Source organism: Lepisosteus oculatus, chromosome 8 (genome assembly GCF_040954835.1).
Source record: "Lepisosteus oculatus isolate fLepOcu1 chromosome 8, fLepOcu1.hap2, whole genome shotgun sequence".
Classification (NCBI taxonomy): domain Eukaryota; kingdom Metazoa; phylum Chordata; class Actinopteri; order Semionotiformes; family Lepisosteidae; genus Lepisosteus; species Lepisosteus oculatus.
The window spans coordinates 22,744,418-22,768,423 of record NC_090703.1 but is presented as its reverse complement, the minus strand read 5'-3'; the positions used below and the strand labels follow the sequence as shown (position 1 = coordinate 22,768,423).

Here is a 24,006-nt window from a genome sequence, read left to right as displayed (position 1 = left end):
GATTCCAGAGAAGCAATATCCTTATGGAATTGTGCTGAGCATGATTGGACACAATATCCTAAATGAGGTCTGAATGCATTTTCTGACTACTACTGGTTTTAAGGGTGTCATTAAATCATCAGCCTTTTTACACTTAGAGAAACATTTAATTTGTGCATCTTAGCAAATATTTAATTGAACAGTGTTACGAAGCAGTGAGGAAGAATGGAAATTGGGGGGGATGTAGCCCTTAAGAATTGGTGTCAGACACCTATGGTCTTAAATAAACTAAAATCACCAGCATTATTTATCTGCAGCATTTTTATCATGCTCCTTCTGTACTCTTTCGTTTTTTGGGTATTGGAATGTGGATAATTGCATTGCTTTGTATCAACATTGCTTATTTAGCCTAACCTTTTTCAGTAGGTATGTATATTTAAGTAATATACATCACCCATCCATTGTCAGAAAGTTACCACCCAGAGGCAGTCCTGGAAGCCTCTGAATAGGAGGCCCATGCACACTCTCATGCACAGTAGTGTGCACAGCAACCACCTAGAGATCCAAATAACCTAACCAGCATTTTTGAAGGTGGGAGAAAACTAGAACACCCAGTGAAAACCCACATGGCCCTGGGGAAGCATGCAAACTCCACATAGACAGTACCCCGGCACCAAGGAGCTGTAAGGCAGCAGCGCTGGCTACCAGGTAACATATACATAGTGTTGCTCAGAAAATGCCCCCTGACCTGAAAAATGAAAGGAGGATAAAATTAAGCTCATGGCAATCAAAGCAGCTCTCAACCAGCACAGTCCAAATTTAACTTTACATAACATGTGGCTTCCTAGAAGTGCAGGACTTCATTTCACCAGGTTACTTCATCAGTATAATACACCTGTAATTCTTGTTTTCCATGTTTTCATACTGACGTATTTCTGAATAGCACTCGGTTTTGAAAGTGGCAGCTGCCAGTGGCTTCTCCTTAAAGGCTGCTGTTGGTCTGGTGACAGGCAAAGCTGCCAACAAAATGTCCTCGTCCAAACCTTGGTCCATGGAACCAAGGTTGCTTTTTATGTTCAACTGCAAGTGAGGTCAGACAGTTTGAAGAAATTAGTTTGGAGGGAATTTTCCTACATGCCCCAGCCAAAGCATCTTACTCTTTATCATGTTTTTCCATTCATTCATTTTGGAATCGCTTCTTCCAGTTCAGGGTCGGGGCACAAACTGGCACAGTGTGAGTGTGTGCGTGCTTGTGCAGGAGGGGGGAGCAGGAGCCTATCCTGGCAAGCAAGGAGTGCAAGGTAAGGTACACCCTGGACAAGATGCCAGTCCATCGCAGGGCACAGGCAGGCACAAGCACGCACACACTCACACTGTGCCAGTTTGTGCCAGTGCCAGGTTTCCAGAAGACAGTTAACCTTACAGTATGTTTTTGGACTGTGGAGGGAAAGCAGAAAACACTAACTAACACGAAAACATGAGAACGTAAAAGCTCCATACAGATGGCATCCTGGGCCCCAGAGCTGGGAGACAGCAATGGTACCACTACAGCACCTTTCCCGCCTATCATATTTTTAATGTCGCTAAATAAAGTGAACCTTTTCAATGACTAAGCAAGTGCCGGAATAACTTTTAGTTTCTATTTATGGCTACAGCTTGGGTCTTAGTCTGTTAGTAGATTGGATCATTTGTTGAACTAGATTGTTATTTTGCTTTATGAAAGGAGGAGGAGGAGCCAACCTCAGAAGATATCGTAGGGCTTTGTGGAGATACCCAGGACAGCAGTGGTGTACTGCTCCATCCTAAAGCTCTGTTCTGGAGCGTCTGCCGACTCCTGTCCTCACTCAGGCATGCTCAGTTCGTCAGCTGGCTGGCTCCATCTGAACCAATCGATCAAGCTGTCACTGCAGGATACAGAACAGAAGATCCTTTTCATTGCCCATCTAGCTTCGTCACTGAAATGAATAGATCTTTGCAAAGCCAAGCCATTTTACAGTTGAGTCATTTGTTATAAGAAAACAGAAGAGTCAGTCTAATGATCCCTTGCCCTTTGCCTGATTGGTATCTATATCTTTAAGAGTGAGTTACCAGCTTGTTCTCAGTCTTCAACATGTGTTGGCATGGAAAGTGACTTGTCAGCCTGCACCCTAGCTTGGCAGTCCTTAGGCAGCACTCGTGACACTTTTAGTATTCCATTTGTGCCCATAGGTTTCCCCTCGCACAAAAAGTAAAAGCTTTTAACTCTGTTTCTCTGCTTCAAAGAAGCAGTTACCTCCCAACGGGTCTCAACAGGGTCAGCACAAGCAAGAAAAGCCGAGCTGAATTAAAACAGGGCTATCCCCAGTGGTAATGAAGGCATTATTTTTCTCATAAGCTGGTTTGACATCTGTCAGTCCTGAGCTGTTTGCTGATCACGCTCGTGTGTTTATCTCATAAGTGAAGAAGGATATAAAAGGAACACAGGTAGAGGGTGTAAGGTTTAAATATATAAAGTCATTCCTTATACGCCAGAGTCCTGCAGGTCTTTAAAACCCAAACCACTGCAAAGCAGAATAAAAACATTTGTGCTTGTATTAAGTTGAATTACTCTGTTAACCTTTACAAAATAATATTTTCTTCTTTGAAATTCTTGGGCTTTTACATCCAAACATATATTGATTCATTTTCTCATTGTATGTGGTAGAAATTTAAAGTAATACAAAGGTATCTGGATGAAGAATTAGTGAATGGGTACAAAAAAGAGTACAGACAAGGGCTAAGCGCTTAAATTGGAATGGTCTGTATAAGGAGTAGTGTTCTTGATTTATATCATTGATCTTGATTCTTATATAGTTTGTAAACTAACCAAGTTCATACATAATACCAAAACAAGAGGATTAAAAAACACCTACTAGATATTTAATGTAGATAAGTTTAAATTGTTACATACAGTAAAAACATGCACTGTAGATTTAAGAGAGAAATGGAACATGAAAAGATGTTTTCATCTTCTAGAGAATGTGGGAAGGCTGTAAATAAAGCATACAGATTTCTAGGGTATATAATTAAAGTCTACAATTGAAGTTGTTTTAACTTGCATGATGTACTAATAAGGCTTCATTTAGAATTTTGTGTATAATTTTAGTTAGTATTTAGCAAAAAAGTATTGCTGTTCTTGCATCGGTACAGAGAAGTATAGCTAGATTTATCCTTGTGCTTACATTCCAGTCTAAGGAATGTCTTATATTTACAGGCTAAATAACTGTAGGATGCTATAAGGAGACCTGATACAAGCATTCAAAATGCTCAAAGGCTTTGATAAAGTGGATTTCATCACAGTGAACAATGAAACATGGACCAGAGGACACACATAGAGAATAAGGGTATGATTATTTACAGAAAAACGAAGGAGACACTTTTTCACATGAAGGGTTGAAGGAGTTGTTGTTGCAGATACTGTGTTTTTTGTTTCTTTCAAGATGTCTTTCTTTTAAATGTCAGGATCAGATCCTTTGATTAATTACCTACTAGCAATCAAACAAGCTATAAGCACCAAATGGCCTCTTATTTGTAACCTTTCTTATGTTCTTATTATCTGTCCCCTGGACTGTGGTTGAGCTTTTGGTTCCTCAGAGATGTGCAATCATGTTACTTCTGCTGTGAGTTTTGTGTTTCTGCCTCTTTGAAAAGTCAGTATAGTTACTTGCTCCCCGACACAGCAAGTCCTAATTGAAGTCACACCTTTTAAGGTATAAAAGATGCACTTGTACGAAGCTTTTGAGTCAGGCATATGTTTGATTTTATCTTAATTTTTCAAAACTGTGATATGAAAAACATTTTTGGAATAGAAACACAGGAGGATTAACCTCAGCTGGAACACAACCTGGAGGCAGGAACCACAGCTAGGCTGGATTTGGCCAACCCTAGTGTTAAGTATCAGGTTCAGGATGCCATCTAACAGGACAAATGACAGATTTGCGCTCTCTTACATGTAACTTCACAGACTAGCAGTGCAAACTGTAAAGGTTTTGGTTGCTAATACACTGTAGTTTGTTAATACTGATTACAATTGAGTGGGCTTTTGTCATTAAAGGGGAACTGCAACTCTGTTTTTATGTTTCTGGATTAGAAAGAATCAGAATTGATGAGTGCTTTTCAAACCACAATAAAAGTAAATGTACGAAGTAACTTGTAACAACTCCAATTTGCATCACAATTTCCAGGAATGCACAGAGCCATATTCAACAAAACTTCCGGTGTCATGATACAGCCTTATTACATTGTAAAGAAACAGCCTTGTGAATGTATCTCCTTTAACTAAAAAAAAAAGTAAAAAATTTGAGACAGCTTTGCCGACAAATACTACTTGTTTAACTCTGCATGTAGATCATGCTGGAACATTTGTGCGGTGAAATGCTGGCTACACAACCTGTACTTATTCACTCGTTCAACGCAGTACATTAGTCATTACAATGATTAGTGAGCAGGAAGGGCTGCTTCATGTCACAGTTCATGGAAACTCTCACTGTCACCCATGGCTTGACCAGGCATTTGCGACAATATGGCGATATACAGTACTTTCAAAAAGTTCTTTATTTTATACCAAAATTCAATAAGCGGCCTGAGAAACTGGGGCTCCCTTTAAATGTGGCATTCTGACTCCTGTCAAAATCATACTATTACAGCCTACATTTAGACAGTTTGCAAAGGGAGAGGAATTCAAAAATCTTTTAAAATGCAGTTCGAGTGGGGAGCTTTGTCAGCATGTGTGCTGCAGCCAAAATGTTGTTTCACATCTCTCTTTTTCAGCATGGAATATACTTTTCGTGTTCCTGAAAGATGTCCCTGACATACTGTATTTCTATTTAAAAATTGTAGCTCTGAAAATTATTTAACCTACCATTGTTAAAAGAGTGTTTTCTTTTTTAAAAAATAAAATGAGTCTAAAATGCTGTAAATACTATATTTAAACTGAAAAGTGGTTTAATATGTATCCACATGTCCTTAAAAATAGTGTAGAGAATGATATTTTTTGCTTGTGTGAATGGTGTATATACAATGCCATCATACCAGTTTGCTTTTATTTACATAATTTGAAATCTCCAATTGTGTCTTTATATCTTGGTTCATGACGATAACTTCTGGGCCCCCCATGAAGAAGGAAGAAATACAGACCGACTCCTCCGTGTCACCCACCCATTAACCTTATCATTTTTTGACACATCACAGGCACCCAATATGCAGTGGTATTACCAAGCCAGTTGTGCATTGTATGTCTCAGTCCCAGTCTGTGGGTGACATGATTCAGGCCTGGCCTACAACATCTAGACCACAGATCCTAAGGAGTGGTTGGAGAGAGTGCCTTAATGGTGGAGCCATTTGGAAGCTCCTGCCGTCCATTCTGCCAGAACAAATTCTTGTACATTCCTCCCAAAACATCCAGACGGGATCTAGTTCTGGTGGTGGCAGTGGCCACTCCAGTGACCAACTATCCACTGAAAATTCAGTCGTCAATCTGGATGTGTGTTTGGTAACCATTGGTTCATTCACAAAGAGACTAGCATTCCTTCCACATGGAGTCTTGTATGTTCTCTGCCTTTCGGGTCCATTTTTCCTAACTGCTCTGTGGAACAAAGGTGTAGAATAACTCATAGTGTGCTCATCAGTAAACAATAAACATATCATCGTTGTGTCTTTTTTTCCCTCTCTTTGAAAACCAACTTGGGCTAATGAAGACCAGAGTGTTTTCTGGTCATATGACTTTGTCTAGTTTCATAGATGGCATGGGGGTTAGTTTTGAGCTGCACACTGGCCTTGTTTAAGGTAAATCCTTTCTGTTTAGGTCTGGTTTACCTATGAATTTTATTAGTTCTGCCTAATCGTTCATTAGTTTCTAGGCTGCTAATCTCAAAGTCTTCATTGAACTCTGGAACAAATTACTGGCTTGCCTCTGCAAAACTTGACCTGCTCTTACAAACTAGGCCAGAGTTGATTGCTTTGCTTAATGGGAAAGCCAGGCTTGTGTTCAGTCTGCTTTCCGACATCAGTTGCTTGACTCTGCTGGATTGTAATTGTTTTGAGAATCTCTTCTCAAAACAGCTTTGAAATTAACATTGTGATCTCTTGCCACCGTGCATATAATAACTAAATGTTTGGAGTGAGTGATTATTTTCTCCTTCCTGGTCTGTGTGTTGATTTTGTAGTAATAACAGATATTAAATGTGGTCTTACCCTTCCCTTGGTTTTGAAATCTTCCAGATCGTGGGCTAAGGAACAGATTAATGTGCAGGTTGAGTTATTAAAAGTCAGAAAGAAGGAATTAGAATCAGTCTGTTTTGGCTGTTAAGTTCTGATTTGAAGTGGAAGGGATCTGGGCTCTCACCTGTGATTTTGTGGGTTGAAATCCTGGAGGGTGCTGCTGTGCCCTTGATCTGTGGTACTTCACTGAGATTTCTCCAGCAAAATAACTGTATAAATGGGGACCAATGTCAGTTACTTAGGATAAAAGCATTACCCAAATAATAACTAGGAGGGAGGATGGTCATAGTTTTAATTAGGTTGATTTATGTTCTTAACTTGTCTGTCTGAGAGATTGACAACCTGACTGTTAGGACAAGGCTACACTGTTTTTGAGGGGTGAGCCAGGGAACGGCTACAGGAATGAAGACTGGATGGATAAATGGATAAAAAATGAAGCATGCGAGGGACTGAATTGTATGCGGCGGTAGTTGGAAGGTGGGCGAGGTTAGGGTTTGACCTCCTCCTAAACATTTGGTTAAAACGCCTTAAAAGGATGGAGACAGACAGAGGAGGGATGAGAGTGAATGTAAAAGGTGTTACGAACAGATAAAAGGAAAGCTATCTAAAAGCAGGAAGATCAAGATGCAGTTGAAGTATAAATGGAATTATTCACAAGCAGGATAAGGATTATGGTCAAGATGACCTCGGGTGGGGAGGGGGTACAAGGCCATTAGCCATCAATCATGAGGAATTTACTTTAATAGCAAAAGGAAATTATCTCAGCACAAGATGTAGTGGACATTTATTAGCTTTCAGGTCCAGGTCTGCCTTTTATTTTCCTACTTGAACCAATTCAGTGTTTCTGATGACAAATGGAAGGAGGTTACAACATTTCAGTGTTAATATTGTCGATTGACTATGCTGGTGCCACTTATCCAAATAAAATTGGGACTTTGTTGAGAAACACTTGATGGAAACCCAGCACAGAATTGAGTGTTGTCCCGTCTAGTACGTCTCCCATTGCCCAGCTTTCTTGCATGGGAGTTCCTATTAACCAATTCCCCTTCACAGGGTTAAGCACAGTTTACTGCTATGCACAGTCTTGGTTGTAAGTGGTCCTTTCAAGTGCAGTTTCCAAAAATACAGGGATTTCATTTTTGTGCTGATGCTTTCTTCTAAAAGCACTTAGCACTTCAAGATTATATTCAGCTTAATATTTAGCTGTAATTGGTGATGTTTCCTCACTTCTGCTGCAACCAAGGTTAAAGACGCCAGCTCCTACTGTAGCGTGGGTTCTGTGTCTCAGTTGGCTACCTTCAGGAATAATGTAACTAATGGATTATTAGAGAGATTATATTAATTGAGCCTTAGATGCCGTGGGGACCTTATACAAGACTGTCACAGCCCACACTTGGCTTAGGGACCTTTAAATTAGAACCAGCACTATGGGGATTGCTGAAAGCAAGTGCTTCTGTTCCTTAGGCAGCTCATTTTGGCTTTATGGTATTTTATAATTAAGACATTGCACGTTTTACTGTGTGCGGTTAAAAAAAGATTTCCACAGTCACAACAACCCACACAACCAGCCATAGTGCAGAATGGGAATTGTGGTACTAGCACAGATGTGAGACCTACTCATCTTGTACCTTAGCAAATTGACTTAAGCAAAGAGCAGTGTGCACTGTGCTCTTTTTATAAATTCATGATCAAATAGCTCTATATTACCTTTAGTTGAAGGGGAATTCTACTCATTTTCCTTCTGCTTTAACTCACTGTCTGTGTTTCCAGATGTGATGCATTAAGAAGGTATATTCAGTATGTCACTCTGTACACTTGCACAAACTACTGCACCAAGCGGAGCTATTCAGCTTGTGACACTTCCAATACATTACTTTAAGACAAGTTACTTTGACCCTTATAATCATGAATTAAAAAATTTAAGGAGATGGTTAGAACATTTATGTGCTTTGTATCAGCTATTTCATGCACATGTGAACATTACAGTCTATGTCAAATTCACTTTTTGATTATTCAGTTTGGAAATGAATATGATCTCATAGGAATGTCTATTTCTTAGGTGTTATATCACTAGTTAATTATTATTAGGTTATTTTTAAGACCTTTGCCAAGGCTTGACTGTGTGTTCAGATAAAGGCTTCTTTGCCTTTAATAGGGGGGAAAAGTTTTAACCGATTGTTATGAACCTGCTGATATGGAATTAGATCTTCATACGGCGAAATGAGTTCATAAGTTAAGAAGAACATCCTGTCATTAAATATTTTTTTCTTTTTAGATGTACTTTTTTTACTTTTGCGATCAGGTGCATCTTGAATACTTGTAAATGTGATGCCTAATAATAAATATGTTTTTAGCACATGAGAACATATTTTCCATGAGGAGGAAATTGTGCATTGAGCAGTGCTATCATGCTTTTTTCATACTATATTGAGGGTGTCTAACCTTTAAACATGTTCATGACATAGCGTCACAAGCATGGGAGATGCTGCCACTAAGAAGGTGTTTGTGTTTTGACTTTGTAGGAGGGGAGAGCTGCGTGTCAAAGAGGGTTCAGTTCTGGAGTCCCGAGAGCCCTGCAGAGAGACAAGGACTCTTTTGACCAAGGGATGTGCATGGCGCGCGCAAGCCTGGTGAAGCCGGGGACATCCTCCTTCCTCTGGTTGGGCCTCACAGCTGCAGCAACAGCGTTCCTATGTGTCGAGGCGAAGGCCACGGAAAGTCCGAGCACTTCCGTCCAAAATGCAACGTGCGGAGGTGTCTTCGAGTGCAAAGAGGGCATAATCCTGCCCATTTGGTACCCAGAGGACCCCTCCCTGGGGGACAAGATAGCTCGGGTTATTGTGTACTTTGTGGCCTTGATCTACATGTTCTTGGGCGTGTCCATCATTGCTGATCGTTTCATGGCGGCCATCGAGGTTATCACGTCTCAGGAGAGAGAGATTCTCATTAAGAGGCCCAACGGAGAGACTACCACCACCACTATCCGCATCTGGAATGAGACAGTCTCCAACCTCACCCTTATGGCTCTGGGATCTTCAGCCCCGGAGATTTTGCTGTCGGTGATTGAGGTTTGCGGCCATGGCTTCAAAGCGGGAGAGCTAGGGCCCTCCACCATTGTAGGGAGTGCGGCCTTCAACATGTTCATCATCATCGCCATCTGCGTCTCTGTCATTCCTGACGGCGAGACACGCAAGATCAAACACTTGCGAGTCTTCTTTGTGACAGCTGCCTGGAGCATCTTTGCCTACATCTGGCTTTATATGATCCTAGCAGTCTTTTCGCCCAACGTAGTACAGATCTGGGAGGGTCTTCTCACACTGGCCTTCTTCCCTGTCTGCGTGATACTGGCATGGGTGGCTGACCGACGCCTGCTCTTCTATAAATTAATGCGCAAGAAGTACCGCTCGGACAAGCACCGGGGTGTCATCATTGAAACTGAAGCTGAGCGGCCAAAGGGGATCGAGATGGACGGAAAGATGGTGAACTCCCACTTTGTGGACGGAGGAGCAAGCAATCTAATTGGCCTGATGGATGGGAAAGAAGTGGATGAGTCTCGGCGAGATATGATCCGCATCCTCAAAGACCTGAAGCAGAAGCACCCCGACAAGGAGCTGGATCAGCTGGTGGAGATGGCCAACTACTACGCCCTCTCCCATCAACAGAAGAGCAGAGCTTTCTACCGCATCCAGGCCACCCGCATGATGACTGGAGCTGGCAACATCCTGAAGAAACATGCAGCTGAGCAGGCCAAGAAGAGTGCCAGTGTGCAGGAGGTACGCATCGAGGAAACTGAGGAGTTTGTCTCCAAAATCTACTTTGACCCATGTGCCTATCAGTGTCTGGAGAACTGTGGGGCAGTCATATTGACCATTGTGCGTAAGGGTGGGGACATCACCAAGACTTTGTATGTGGATTACAAGACGGAAGATGGCTCTGCCAATGCTGGGGCTGACTACGAGTTCACTGAGGGGACAGCGGTTTTCAAGGCCGGCGAGACACAGAAGGAGATCAGCGTTGGCATCATCGATGATGACATCTTTGAGGAAGATGAACACTTCTTCGTGCGGCTCAGCAACGTGCGGGTCCTGGAGACCGAAGAGCTTCTCTCTGCCAACAGCCTTCCCTACCCCAAGGCCATCCTGGGCCTGCCAGCGGTTGCCACCGTAACCATCCTGGATGACGACCATGCCGGCATCTTCACCTTTGAAACTGAGGTTATACATGTGAGCGAGAGTGTGGGAGTGATGGAGGTGAAGGTGCTAAGGACCTCAGGGGCCCGCGGCACCGTCATAGTGCCTTATCGCACGGTGGAGGGCCTGGCCAAGGGGGCAGGCGAGGATTTTGAAGACGCGTATGGAGAACTGGAATTCAGAAACGACGAGACCTGGTAGGTTACGCTTTTCCTGAGGTGTGGGAGGGGGCTGTGTGGGAGGTGGGTTTTAAACTAGCCATTTCTGGGTCAACCTGTGTAATGAGCTTGGCCTTTGTTATTCTTTTCCCTGGCAGCATTTGAATGGATGACAACTGTGTTTTTTTTCCAGGTGGGCCTCTTTAAGGAACTTTTCCCTCTAACCTTCTTTACAGTTCCTTGTTTATCCTTTACTTTTGCTTCATACCTACTCCTCTTGTACATGCATAGAACCTGGAGTTTCCCTATGGCTTTCCTCATTGACCCAGAGACAAAAGTCTAATAAAAAACAGAAAAAAGAATTACCGTACTCTAGTGCTGTAATTTTAAAACCGTTACCTAACAGTTATGTTACTGTGTTTTAGAAAAACATGAAAATGCACAACTGCCAAGCATTCTTTCCCCCCTTTTGTAGCTCGTTTCTGTGTTTGAAGAAATCTTACCTTGATGTCTTTGAATAGGAAATGTGTGATCCTCATTTTAGATGTATGACATCACATGTCTGGTCTGGGTTTGGGCTTTTATTCACCTGTCCCATATGCACTGAGCACACTAGAGTGCCTTGCGAAATGGAGCAAATGATGCTTATGTGATTCTCATTCATTCTCTTTGTTCAAGTGAGCAATCTGATTCTGCCTAGGATTTGATTCCTTACCACTGGAGAATTTTTCATATTCACTCCTTGCACTTGCTTTTCAGTACAGCTGCCTGTACAACGATAGTGACCCCGAGTTGACTTCATTTTTGTTGTGGTGCATGCCGAAAAGTGGATTATTGCACTTTTAAAACAGGCTTAATCCTTAAATGAGCAAAAAGCAGAGTTCTGAAAGATGCTTCTTTTGGAGTCCCACATTGTATAATCCCCTGAAGTAACATACCTGTACTGTCTCTTACATATTGAACAACATGGAAGCGGTTTTATTAATAAAATACAACAGGGTCGAATGTTTTAGGGTCTCTCTCACACTATTTTCCAAACGTTTTTATGTGGTGGGTGCCATGTCCCCAATAAGTGTTCCCTTCTCCCTCTTTAGAGGATTAATGCAAAAAACCTACTGCTCATTTTTGTTGATGTTTGCCTTTCATGTAGGCAAGGAGGCAGCACAGCTGTAACAGCCCTCTGTATCTGAACAGATCAGAAAACCAGGAAAGAGAACAGAAAGCTTTGGCGTTGCTCCGATGCTGAAAACAGTATAATAGAGATGTTGCAAAGGAACAAGTAATAGGTTTATTCCATGCTGAAAAAAAGAAGAAAGAGAACACAACGTTTCGGCCGTGGAGCCTTCTTCAGGTGTGAAGACACCAGAAGAAGGCTCCACGGCCGAAACGTTGTGTTCTCTTTCTTCTTTTTTTCAGCATGGAATAAACCTATTACTTGTTCCTTTGCAGCCTACGCATGCTGACGCAGCTACCCACCTGAACTAATAGAGATGTTGCCTTGCAACAACATGTGGGAGAGTATAAGCCTGCGTTTTTGTGTACACTGCTACGTGCTCTTTAAGTGTGAAATCACATTTCAGCCTCAAAACCACTGCTCATATCGCCTATGAGAAATAAAAGCAAAATTGACAGGGCATTGTAACAATACCCCACACATTAAAATGGCAGGTGTCGTGGAATGTTTCAGATGTTGCGGTCACAATTTAATACGACGGACTTACTCAGGCAGGAAGAAAAGAATTTCTCCACTTCATTACAGAACAGGGGACATTTTGGGAAACATTCTGACAAAATGTAGTTATGACATTTTGTACTTGACATGAGTAATTTCTTTTCTTACCAGTTTGTATTTCATGACAGACTTTTGATCTGAATATTTTCTCATGATTTGCAAAGAATGTGCAAAAGTGCTTATGGCCGTAATATGTACAGTATAGTAGATTTTTAGGCTATGCAGTGCTTATGACCATATTATGTACTGTATAGTGGGGTTTTAGGCTGTATGTGCTGTATGTACAGTATATGCAGGAGGCTATGAATATAGAATGGAGTTGCTGATGTTCTATTTTGAATATGGAATAAGATACCCAGCCAATACCCTGGCTTCTTTCAAGAAACGACTGGATTTCATCCATAGATCAATTATCCACAGACTTCCAAACAAGATGGTCTGAATGCCTGCCTTCTCTTGTTTTGTAACCTTTTTTACATTTTTAATAAAATAGCAACTGAAAGGGCTTAGTAATTGGTCAGATTGGAAGGTAATCTTCCAATGGCAGTACAGTTAAGATGCAGTTAAGATGGTAGGCAGCATAGTGAATGGAGGGTTGGAGTTGTACACCACTGAATTAGAATATTTAGGTAAAAGCTATAGTTTTCTGTATACATTTTTTAAAGAACTTTGTGCAAAGGAAGTTTTAAAGATGGGTAGTCCTAATGTACCCACCTCAAAATAAGATGTTATTTGCTCATTTACAGTAGCAAGGATAAAAATAGTTTCCATGTTTGTCAGTGATTGTTCTTTATAGAAAATGCATTCATTCAGGAAAGGAAAGTGGTAGTTAATATCTATCCATCCATTTTCCAACCTCTATCAAATGCATGGTTTCAGGGGAGACGGAGCCTATCCTGGCTAGCAACAGGCGCAAAGCAGAATACAACCTGTACAGGATGCCAGTTTATAGACACAGACATAGATGCTCATACTCACACCAGGGCCAGTTTTCCCCAGAGCACATTAAAAAAACAGAAAAACCCAGAGGAAAACCATGTGAACGCAGATTAGCACCCAGATCCAGAACTGAGCCCAGGGCCCCAGCACTACAAGGCAGCTAATTGTGCCATCTTGCTACCCAACAGTTAATATGTTCTACTCAACTCTACTCCTTCATGTTCTACTCATTCATTTAGGACAAAAGGTACCTCTTTGTGTGGAAGAGGTAAAGATGAGTGGATGCTGTCTCAAACACTGAAAGGTTCTTAAATTGTTTTGTGTTGTTTTAAAAATTATTTTTCTTGTACACTTCCACACAGCACTGTATATTTCTGTGCCAACAGAAAAAAGTGAAAGAAATCCAAGACTTTTGTGTATTAAAGAGTCTACAGGAAGGAGACAGGGCTAGATAAAAATGTTTTTGAGCATCCCTAAGCAGCTAACATGAACTTTCTTGGGTGATAGTTCTGAGCGTGGTACCAATGAACTTGTGTGAAACACGGTGTGGCCTCTGTTAGAGTGAGAATATGCTTATAAGGAACAGTGATGTTGTCTACATTATAAACAGCACTGATCGATCTCTGTATTATTGCAAAGTGCTTTGTTCTGTAGATCTTTTCTTCAACATGGTTCAATGAAACAAAACCACAGGGTATCACCTCATGAATGAGCTACTTTCCCACACAGAGCCGGCAGCCTGGAATATCTGAATCTTACACAAGAACGTGTCCTTGAAAGCATTCTAGAGAATTTGTTTCTGTTCCTAGAAGATATAACATTTACATAATTTCAATGATAGATATCTCTGGAAATCTAATGAAATGCACAAAAAAGTGTCAAACTGTGTTTCAGGTAGAAAAGCTTCTGTCATCCCATGGGCCTGATGGCAGACATTTATAGGAAAATAAAGATATCTGAAGACTAAGAGATATTCTTTTCTATTTAATTGTTCCCTTCAGAATTGTGCAGTGGCTACGTTGTAACTATTTTAGTGACATGTTTAGATGAATTAAGATTTTTTTAACAGTGTAAGGACTCAAGTACTGACATCAAAAGTAAAGGAACACTTTCAGATATGATTGCAAATGCCTTTTCAAAAAATGTCAGTTAGGGAATTTTGGGGATTGATAAAAGACAAAAATTGTTATATGTTAGCCAGTGATTTGCTACAAAAAAATATTAAATCAGTCTACTTTACTTAGATTAAATTCAGCCAATGTATCAAAGGCAGACCAAATGTGTTGAAATCAATAGGAAATCTTACAGCACTTCTTTTTAAAAAGTGAGAATGGTACTGCATTTCAATTTATATCACTCTTTGAATGCAAGCAGCAATCTTTGGAAAAAGGGTCACTTTCAGTGTCTGCTCATCTGCATTTCGAATCAGCTGTACATGTGTGTCTCATATGTAGGCTTCCGTTAAAGACACAATGTAAACCCTGGCACACTTCAACTATATTCAGAACAGGGTCTGTATTCCTCAAAGTTTTGAAATATCTGCTGCCCAATCCAATCATTTTGCTCCTGCAGGATTGCCTTCAGTAAAAGGCTGTGATGAGGGTTCCACCAGTTTTCAGGGTTGAGATCAGGGGATTGCTCTGGCCATATAAGATATTTATACAATACCATAATACTTTATTCCCTAATTTCTCAGAAATGTATTTTACAGTCGAAACAGCTATGTTTTACACGGACAGAGGCTTCGAAAACATATAAACAGTACAAATAAACTTTACATTAAAAATAGATATAGCATAACATAAAGGAATCAACCCAAACATAGTCATTACACACCACTCCTACAGGAATCCCCACAGCTTACCAGAATCTGTAAAGTTACTCCCCCACAATCACCCTAAGCCCCTTTAATTGCATATTACTCCTTCATTTTTGCATTTGCCCTTAATCCTATATTGGGAGCTCATGTATTGATTGAGTTGAGTGGCATTTAAAATGATGGAACTCTTCTTAAACCAGATACCTGCTGAGAGCGACTATTCAATTAGCTGGGCACCCTGGAGGTTTATTTATTTACTGTGATATTTGTATCAAGAAGGGTAGGTGGTCCAGAGGTTAACGTAAAAGGGCTTATGGTCTGGAGATTCCCAGTTCAAACTAGGGTTTTCACTGACTGAATGTGATTCCCTAAGCTAGTTTACTTCTCTTCCTTGAATGTGATGCTTGGATGAAGTGTAAAAAAGTCCTGGTAAAAACGCAATAGCATTTGTGGATGCATACAATAGGTCACCTGCTAGGTTCTTTATATCCTTTAGGAAGACATTGTCAGCTAAACTACTTTTGTTAAATTATTATTGAAATAAAAGGGGTTGACTTGGAAATCAAATTGACTAAATAGGAGATGTTTCCAATCAACCTTGCACGCCTGGCTCTTAATTTATCATGATAAAAGCCAAGTTTGTTTCCCAGTGGTGCTGTTGTGCAGATTGTCAATTAGATTGATTTTAGATACAGACCGTTGAATTTAATATCACGGTACGTATCTGGTAACAAGAAGTTTCATTTCTTTGCTCGCTCCTTCGCTCACAGTAAAGCCCCCACTTGTATGGATCCAAAAACAATCCTCGTGAAAGTCATAAGCCAGTGGGAGTACAGCCTTCAGGTGACCTTAACTGTGGCTAAGCATATTTAATATTAACATCAGAACACACAATACTTAGTATTTTATGGTGACTAAGTACAGTTAAAATAATTTTTAAAGATTGAGTTAAAGCTTAAGAATTGCTTGGCACTTCTTCTAGCTAGGGGAGCTGGAAGAGTAATTGTTGATTACTATTGTAACCGTTATTTTAAGACCTCATCACTCAAGAATTCAATTAATATCTAGCTGTTATTGACAAAGAGTTGTGCTCATTGCGTGCTGTAAAATCCAAATGTAAAACAGCCCTGAGATAGAGGTTTTCAACAGCCAGGCCTTCCACTGCAGATTTAGCTTTGACCAGCTGTTCAATTATTTAAGCAGTTATAAATGACTTTTTCTAAATTACTATGGAGCATGAGTGCAACAATGGGCAGACGGTCTACTCTTTTAAATTGTAAAAGTATTAAAAATTCACTAAAGCTTGGATCTCTCAGTTTTTGACAGTTCATTATCACATCCTTTGAGTAAAATGTGCTTTTTGATGTTGTTATAATTATTAAAGAATAGGTGTTATTATTAGTCCAGGCTGTACTTTTGAATGTCTTTCTTTTCTTTTAAAGACTGTTAAGCTTAGCAGAAAATAGATTTATTATTTTCAGTATGTATACTGAATGTTGTCAATATTAATTACCACAGATGAGTGCAAACAGAAACCATGTTTAAGCAGCCACTTAAAAACTTTAGGATTTCAAGCACTAAAACATGTAATTTATAGCAGTTTACCACCATACTAATTTTTACACCTGCTTTTACTGAATTAGAAAACGGTTAAATTGAGCTTTAAAACATTGTAGGGAAAGGACATTTAAATGTTTTATTGATTCTGTAGCAAAAGGACTGCAGTTGTATTTTGGAAGAAAATGACCAGCAAATGGGCCAGCAGAGGTTTCGAACAGCAAGTACAGTACCAGCCTAAAGACTGTAGCAGTATAATTTTCACATTCCATGATGGTTCCAGTACATTTGCAGAAATGGTGTGCAGGTTTTTGCCACTGTCTTTTGTGGTGGACTTTAATTTTGAGATGCAAAACTCTACCCTTGCACCTCCCTTAATGTTGTCACCCTTAAGCATGGCTACTGATGTAACATATGTTCATGCTGATCCCATTACTGCTGACTGCTGGCTATTCGGGAACCAAGGCTATCAGCTCTTCCCTGGAATAGATTCATGGGCTTTCCCTGCTTCTGTCTTACTATAGTACAGATAGCAGAGTGTCAACCAATGATTTCTGGATTCCTTATTTCCTTTCGTTAGTATCCTCTTCAAGCTTATGATCTCTATTAGCTGGTGTTAGACAAAACTGTGTAAGTCAAACCACATGAACTGTGATCAGTTGTCTGTGGCTGGTGAAAACGCAGTCATCTGTGCCAAGAGAGCTTAGAATTGGCTTTAAGGATAGATGTTCGTGTTGTGCTTGTTCAGGTCTCCTATATTTCATTACGAAATAGGACCCTTTATTCACTACCAGCCATGACTGAGACACACAATGTGGCATTCAGCACAGTCAGCAGGAAAGCAATTAGGAAGAATTCATTTCTGGCAGTCTTCTCAGCCATCAGGTCCTTGACTCGTTTTCAGAGTGGTGTGTAAATCGTCAAGAAAAACGGCGGGGATGGGGGGTATGATGCCATATTGTACACCTGGAAAAACGGAGCTGTGATGCATTGCTTTCCATTGCTTTTCAATGCCTTCCACTAATGTCTTACCAGTGTCTGCAATCCATTAGATCCATCAATAGATCATCCCCGAATGGTTTAGAAATGTCTTTTATGCCTATACGAGTATGTGTGATTCCTGCCTCATTTCAGTTTTCCTCTTCCAACTTGGTTCCTGTTGCTGTGTTGTACACTTGGAAGCAAAGACTCCTGAGGACAATAAAAGCCATTAGGAGAGATGTCTTTTTACCCCCAACAGCTAGGGATAAAGGTATTCACTGTGCAAAATAAAGAGTGTGCTTTTTACACTGTGCAGGTAACGATGAAAAAGCATAAGTAGTTTAAATAATTGTTGAACAAGGCTACACTAATTCAGGCTATTCTTGTTGTTCACTCTGTCACAAGTTAAATATATTGTCTGGTATTGACTGAATAGGATGTGAAGGTGGTCAGTCTTGGTGCAGACCTTTCATTTCTAGGTGAAGGGATCAGAGAAGTGAAGGAGAGGTATTAAGGATATGGACTTAAAAAAATAAGCAAAAGAAAAGTCTCGACCCCTGCTAAATAATTCTGTGCTGTATGCAGAATGTCTACAGGTAATGTTGCTTAATCTTCCTGTGATGACGAGATAATTGCTGTTAAACCCGGATTTGAAAGTCGCTCAGGAAAGCCATCCTAATCAGTTGAATTGAATCGATGAACTGACATCAGTTCATCATTTCTCAGAACTGGAATGCATCCACAGCATTCACACGGAAGGAAGAAATATCACTTCTAGCGAACAATATGTTGGGCAGCATTTCAGTTGATCCTCATTAACTGTTATGACATGTGATGATAGATATGTTTGATGGTCAACATGCAACCAAATACCAAGTAAAGCATTGAAGTTGCAGATTGAATGGTTGTGTAAGAAAGGCAAACAACAGCAGCTTTGCTTGGGAAAGCTAAAATTACGTCTCCTGGAAGCTAGCCCCATGACAGTTTTCAAGGGATTTTGTGCATAGATTGCAAGGTTGTGGTGCCCATGTTTCCTTTGCTTTTAGCTCAGTTTTAGTTAAATTGCCAGTAGATTATTTGGCTGTGAAGGTGTCCGTTTCTCTTTAAATTGAATGCGTGGTCTTAAACACAGAAGAGTGTGAAGAGGATGAGTTACCTGGGAGAAGCCAGGCACCAGGAAAATCAAGTAAGCTTCCAGATTTTTGGTTGAATCAGAGAGGGTGGGTTGCAGATAAAGGGAAGCTAGCTCTGATCTTAGTAATAAGGGACACACTTCTCCAAGCCTGGAAAACAATGCCAGCATATTTGACTTAATCAGGGGATGCTTCATCTCGGATGTCTCCTTTAAGTGTACAGCATAGCTTAGCTCTGCCCTAAGTGATGGTGAGGCTGCTTCACATTGAAGCGATGAATCAGTGTCCTTGTCTCTGTATCGACCGTTGTAAGTGGGGGTTGAGCAGGGGATTGTGGGTCTGTGGCAGATGTCCTGTCAGTGAGGTTAAGAGAACCAAGGCCATCCCTTCCAAGAGACAGACTCAGCTGTGTCATCGAGCAGCTTGGAAGTTCTTTAAAATCTTATACAGAATTTGCAGCTTCTTTAATGAATGGTTCAAAAGCCTAGACCATTCTAAATGTGGAACTTTGTGTAATTGTTCCCGAGGATACATACAAAAACCTTTTCATCTTCATTTTTATGTTGATTTAGTCAAATTATTACTCCTTTGTCTTCTGGAGACCGTACCTTGAAATAAAATGTATTTTTTGCTTCGTTATTGTTCATGCAAACCTTAGTGAGTGTCTTTGGAGATCATGTTCATTGTGTAGTCTCATCTTGCATCCTATGTGGATGGGATAGGCTCCGGGTGGCGGTGGCCTTTAATGGAGTAAGTGACTTGCTGATAATGGATGGATGTTTTTAGTGGCCAGAAATGTGTGGGACTATAAGAAATAGAGTTTAAAACAAAAGTGTGCGAGGGAATCAACTCCTTATCTCACCCACTACCTATGAATAAACATCTCACTTCTTTTCGCATCTAGTTTCATTTTTCGCATCCCACCCACCACCCCATCTTTACCCTTGCAGCTGGTCCCTGGCTCATCCTTTATTAAGAAGGGGGGGGGTCTAATGGCACTGTCCGTATGGACACATTGTAACCATCCTCAGCCCGATGAGTTACCCCACTAGAGCTCAATAATCCATGAACCTCATCAGAACTTTTGTTGGAAGAAACCTTGTGAATGTATATTGTTATTTTGGTGTGGTTACTAAAGGGTCTTCAGTCTCAAGTCTCAAGGTCTTCAGTCTGGGTAAAAGGGTACTGATTTGTAATCTTATTTCTATCCACTTCTCCTCGTCTTGCCTTTTGGGTGCTATAGTTATTATCGGCATGGCTTTTAGAAGTCACTCTCTCAGATTATGCCCATGTCTACTGTTCCAAAAGAAAATCACTTCTGTCTTTTAGTATTGCAACAGTTCTAACTGAATCTCCAGAGACATCATGAAGTGTAAGTATTGGATTCCTGCTTCAGGCTGTCTTGGTGGAGTTTACATGTTCTTCCAGGTTTCATGTTGATTTTCTTTTTCCAAGATTTCTGAGTTATTGGCCAAGCCACAGGTTGTTATATTAAGGGATTCTATTATCAAACTATTCTTTTATGTTCATAAATATACATCATATATCCCCTTGGATTCTAACAGAACTTAGTTCTTGAATTTAAGAATCAATGCTTCATGTGGGACCTTATCAAACTCATTTTGGAAATACATATTATGATGGTACCATTAAGGACTTGCAATGTGTTACTTAAACTTAGATTTTTTCTTGGCTCAGAGTGTTACTAGGGAGACAAATATTAACCTATTGTGTTTTTATTTTTAATCTAAAATGATTCCATAAGCATTTTCATTAAAAATACATAACTTGCAATGATCAGTAATCTTATAATTTATAACTCCAATTTTTTTACACTTGGAGTATTCTTTAAATAACTGCTATGTATCATTCACAAAGAGACTAGCGTCCCTTCCACAGGGAGTCTTGTATGTTCTCTGCCTTTCGGGTCCATGATGGATTTTTCCTAACTGCATTATTCATGTGAAAAATTCTTTTTAATTTGTAAGAACATATCGATACATGTCCCCCAAGACCTTCTGTAATTGAGCTTGATGGTGTCGGTTACATGTCTAGGAAACCCAGCATGTACAGTTTTGTAAACCAGCAATGCTTATGAGAAGGGCACTGTTGCCAACATGGATTTATCAAAATGTGTTAGAATCAATAAGTCAATGCAGTGCTAAACTACATTTCCAGGGCTGTGCCCATGGGACAGGGAAGCAAGCTAATGAGATGGAAAACATCCCTGTTCAAAGAGCAGTGTGTAAGAATGATCTGTGGCTTGACAAACCTTTTCCCATGGGAAGGCGTTTTTGGTGTGAGCTCTTCAGCTACGCCAATGGAAAAGGTTGGCCTTTTGCACGACAGTGATGAATCTCCCCCCTTCAAAAACAGAGCACAGAGGGATTGCTTTTTTTGGTGATGTAAAGTTTGATTCAACTTCCCAGCGTATACAATGAGGTCTGTTCTGAACTGGAAGATGGAATAATTAGGTACAGCGGCAAGCAGTGTGTTCCACTAATTAGCATCCCCTCGGATCAGTGGCGAATCAGCTAAACAACATCATCACTAATTGGGAGGTTTACCATGTCCTTTCTGGGTATCACTGTCACTTTTGTGTCTGGAGAATGTCTATTTTTTAGAGGTAACCATTGTGGCATAAAGGTTATAGCTGATGCCTCTCAGAAGTGACATGATTTGAAATGCTGATGAACGTGCATTTGGTTCCATAAAGGACATAAGAAAGCTTGCAAACGAAGGGCCTTGTGGCCCTTCCAGCTCATTTGCTTGCTAAGAGGTGATTGATCATAGAATTGTCCAGTTTATTCTTACCTGAAGGATTGTAGGATCATCCAGGTCATTTGCTGAAGCTGATAACTACGTAGGTGCATTCAGGCCTAGTTATCAGCTTCACAGGAGTTATACAGTATAACAGAATAACACAAACACATACTATAAACCCTAAAGTAAGGATATATTTTGTTGTGTGTTTTCAATTTTGTATGGCATTGCTTAGAATGGGTATTCTTAGTGTTTAGAATTTGTCTTTTTTTTTACATCCATGCAAAATCCTCCCCTAATCTTTCTTTAGTGTCTTAACTTTCACATTTACTGTCGTCAGCTGGCTTGGCCTGTTATAGCCTATGAGGCAGCATGCAATCTTACAACTTCTCAGTTTGGGTGATGGTTCGAAAAATAGCCTCAGTTTCTTTAGCTTCCTGTGCAACAGTGACACTTGTGCCTTTGCCACGTTACTGCAAGCTTGCCCGCCGCTGAATGCTTGTAAAGAGTAGTATTGGAGCAGCAGCTGGTAGTGAAGTTCATTAAATAAGTAATGGTGGTTTAAACTGGTGGTGGCACTCTGGGACATACTGTAGTTTTCACTGGTGTGAATGTGTGGAAGAAGTAGTTACTGTTTCTGGTAATGTTGTACAGCGGTGTCATCACAGCCTTCGTGAGCTGAGGCTTTTGGGGAAAAGACATTTGTGGTGTCAGAAAATATTATGTTTACCAAATGTACTGCAAAGACAGAAAATTGACAGAAGTGTCAGGGAGATTTTCAATGTAGTTGATTTTAAGAGCGGTAACATCAGAGCAAATTCGTCAAAAAAATGTAACGATGTAGCATGAAACTACAAAAGAGCAGCACCTATTGTCCTGTGGTTAGACCATTTTGTGTTTTCTAGACTGATGTTACCGAAGTGATGCTATTTATTTCTCAGGTTTGAGCAGTAAGGGGCTAGGGAGATGCATGAGTAGTGACCTGAACTCGAATGGTTGCAATAGTTGTTGTGGCCTTCTGCTTGGTTCCCTTAGGGTGAATGCCAGCCCACCTCATGTCACTCGAACAGCAGTGTTTGTTGGGGTGATTCAGGAGGCCTAATGTGCTGGTGGGATGTCTACAATGACCCCGCACTGTCGCTGACACAATTTCTGAGCTCTGTGGGAATATTCCAGTGAACTTTCTGTAGCTATCTTTTAGATTCTTTCACTGTGTATCTGAAACGCTTAATAGGACCTGTTCTTTATTATTTTGGTCTTTTTTCTTCAAGTCATTTTTCATTAAACGAAATACAGTACATACCCCTCTTATTTAGATGTCTGACTTAACGTTCCAACTCACAAACGTGGAAGACAGGATGGCCTTGAATTTGGTGACATTTACTCTGTTCACACTGTAGTTGTGTTATATATGTTATATATGCGAACAGCAATGCTGAAGTTCAGCTTCGTTACAAATCAGAGCACCACCTTAGGAGCAATTTGGGTATGATATCATAGTCATTGGCACAGCTATGACATCCTCACATGGGAGTTGAAGCCACAATCCTCCATAGCCCTGAACGCCTAATAATTGTAAAAAAAAATTACAATAAAGGCTGAATTATGTTAATAAAAGATTTCATGTTAACTTCAGCGGAGTTTGTCATATAACATTTCACCACTAGAACTGCCTGCTCAAATCCAGCTAATTAGACAAGAGCAATGAGTCAGATGTTTTTAGCACGTTGACAGACGCACAGAACACAAACTGTGCCTGCAATTCCCCTTGTTATCTTGACTGGAGCAAACTTTGTTTTTTGAAGCAAACAGTCACCATAATTGACCTCCACTTTTGAGCGCGATAAAGTTGTACAGTAACAACCCTGTGAACATGTACAAAGCCGCCTTAGAAATGACACTGGATTCCCTGCTATCCTGGCAAGATGAAACGCACTAGTAGAAAGTCACAGCTGCTCAGCTGCAAATCCATAATAATGAAAATTATTTAGACTTTTAAAAAAACTTTCTGCTGGAATGGTTGTCAAAGGTCAATACATCCAGCCTAGGTAATTTTCTTTTGAAAACAGCACCTCAGCTGCCAGAACAATTCCATTTCTTATTCCCCATTTTGTCACTTTCCTTTGAAACTTCAAACAATCATGTTGCTATTTGCAATCTCTATTCAGACTGGAATAAATGCCCTGAAATCCTTTTCTCTCCCCCCTCCCCCCCACACACACACTCACTATAATGCAGTAGTGCTCAAGTTTTGTCAGTGTTCTCCTGTGTTTGAAAGTTTCTGTACTTTGAAGAATGCTGTCATACAGCCTAACAACTATAGAGTGATCACAAAAACAGTAGAAATTATATAACTGACAATAAAATGAATTTTGGGGTTAAAATTAAACTAAGCCATAAAAACAGCCTGGTAGCTTGATATTATAAGTGGCCTGTTCTCCTGTGTGCCTGTCACTGTAGTTGTGGGCCTTAGACTGCAGGAGTAGCTGCCAAATAAGTCTGTAATTTGGTCCAGGAC

The 24,006-nt window shown here is 40.4% G+C and overlaps 1 protein-coding gene across 2 annotated transcripts in view; it reads left to right on the top strand.

Annotated features, from left to right (window-relative positions):
- slc8a3 (solute carrier family 8 member 3) overlaps window positions 1–24,006 on the top strand; it is a 138,408-nt gene that overhangs the window by 16,879 nt on the left and 97,523 nt on the right. For both annotated transcript variants that reach the window (XM_015351227.2, XM_015351225.2), the window contains exon 2: window positions 8,739–10,603. In XM_015351227.2, coding sequence (XP_015206713.1) covers window positions 8,823–10,603 — 1,781 coding nt within the window. In that variant the 5' untranslated portion in view covers window positions 8,739–8,822. The remainder of the gene's footprint in view (window positions 1–8,738; window positions 10,604–24,006) is intronic.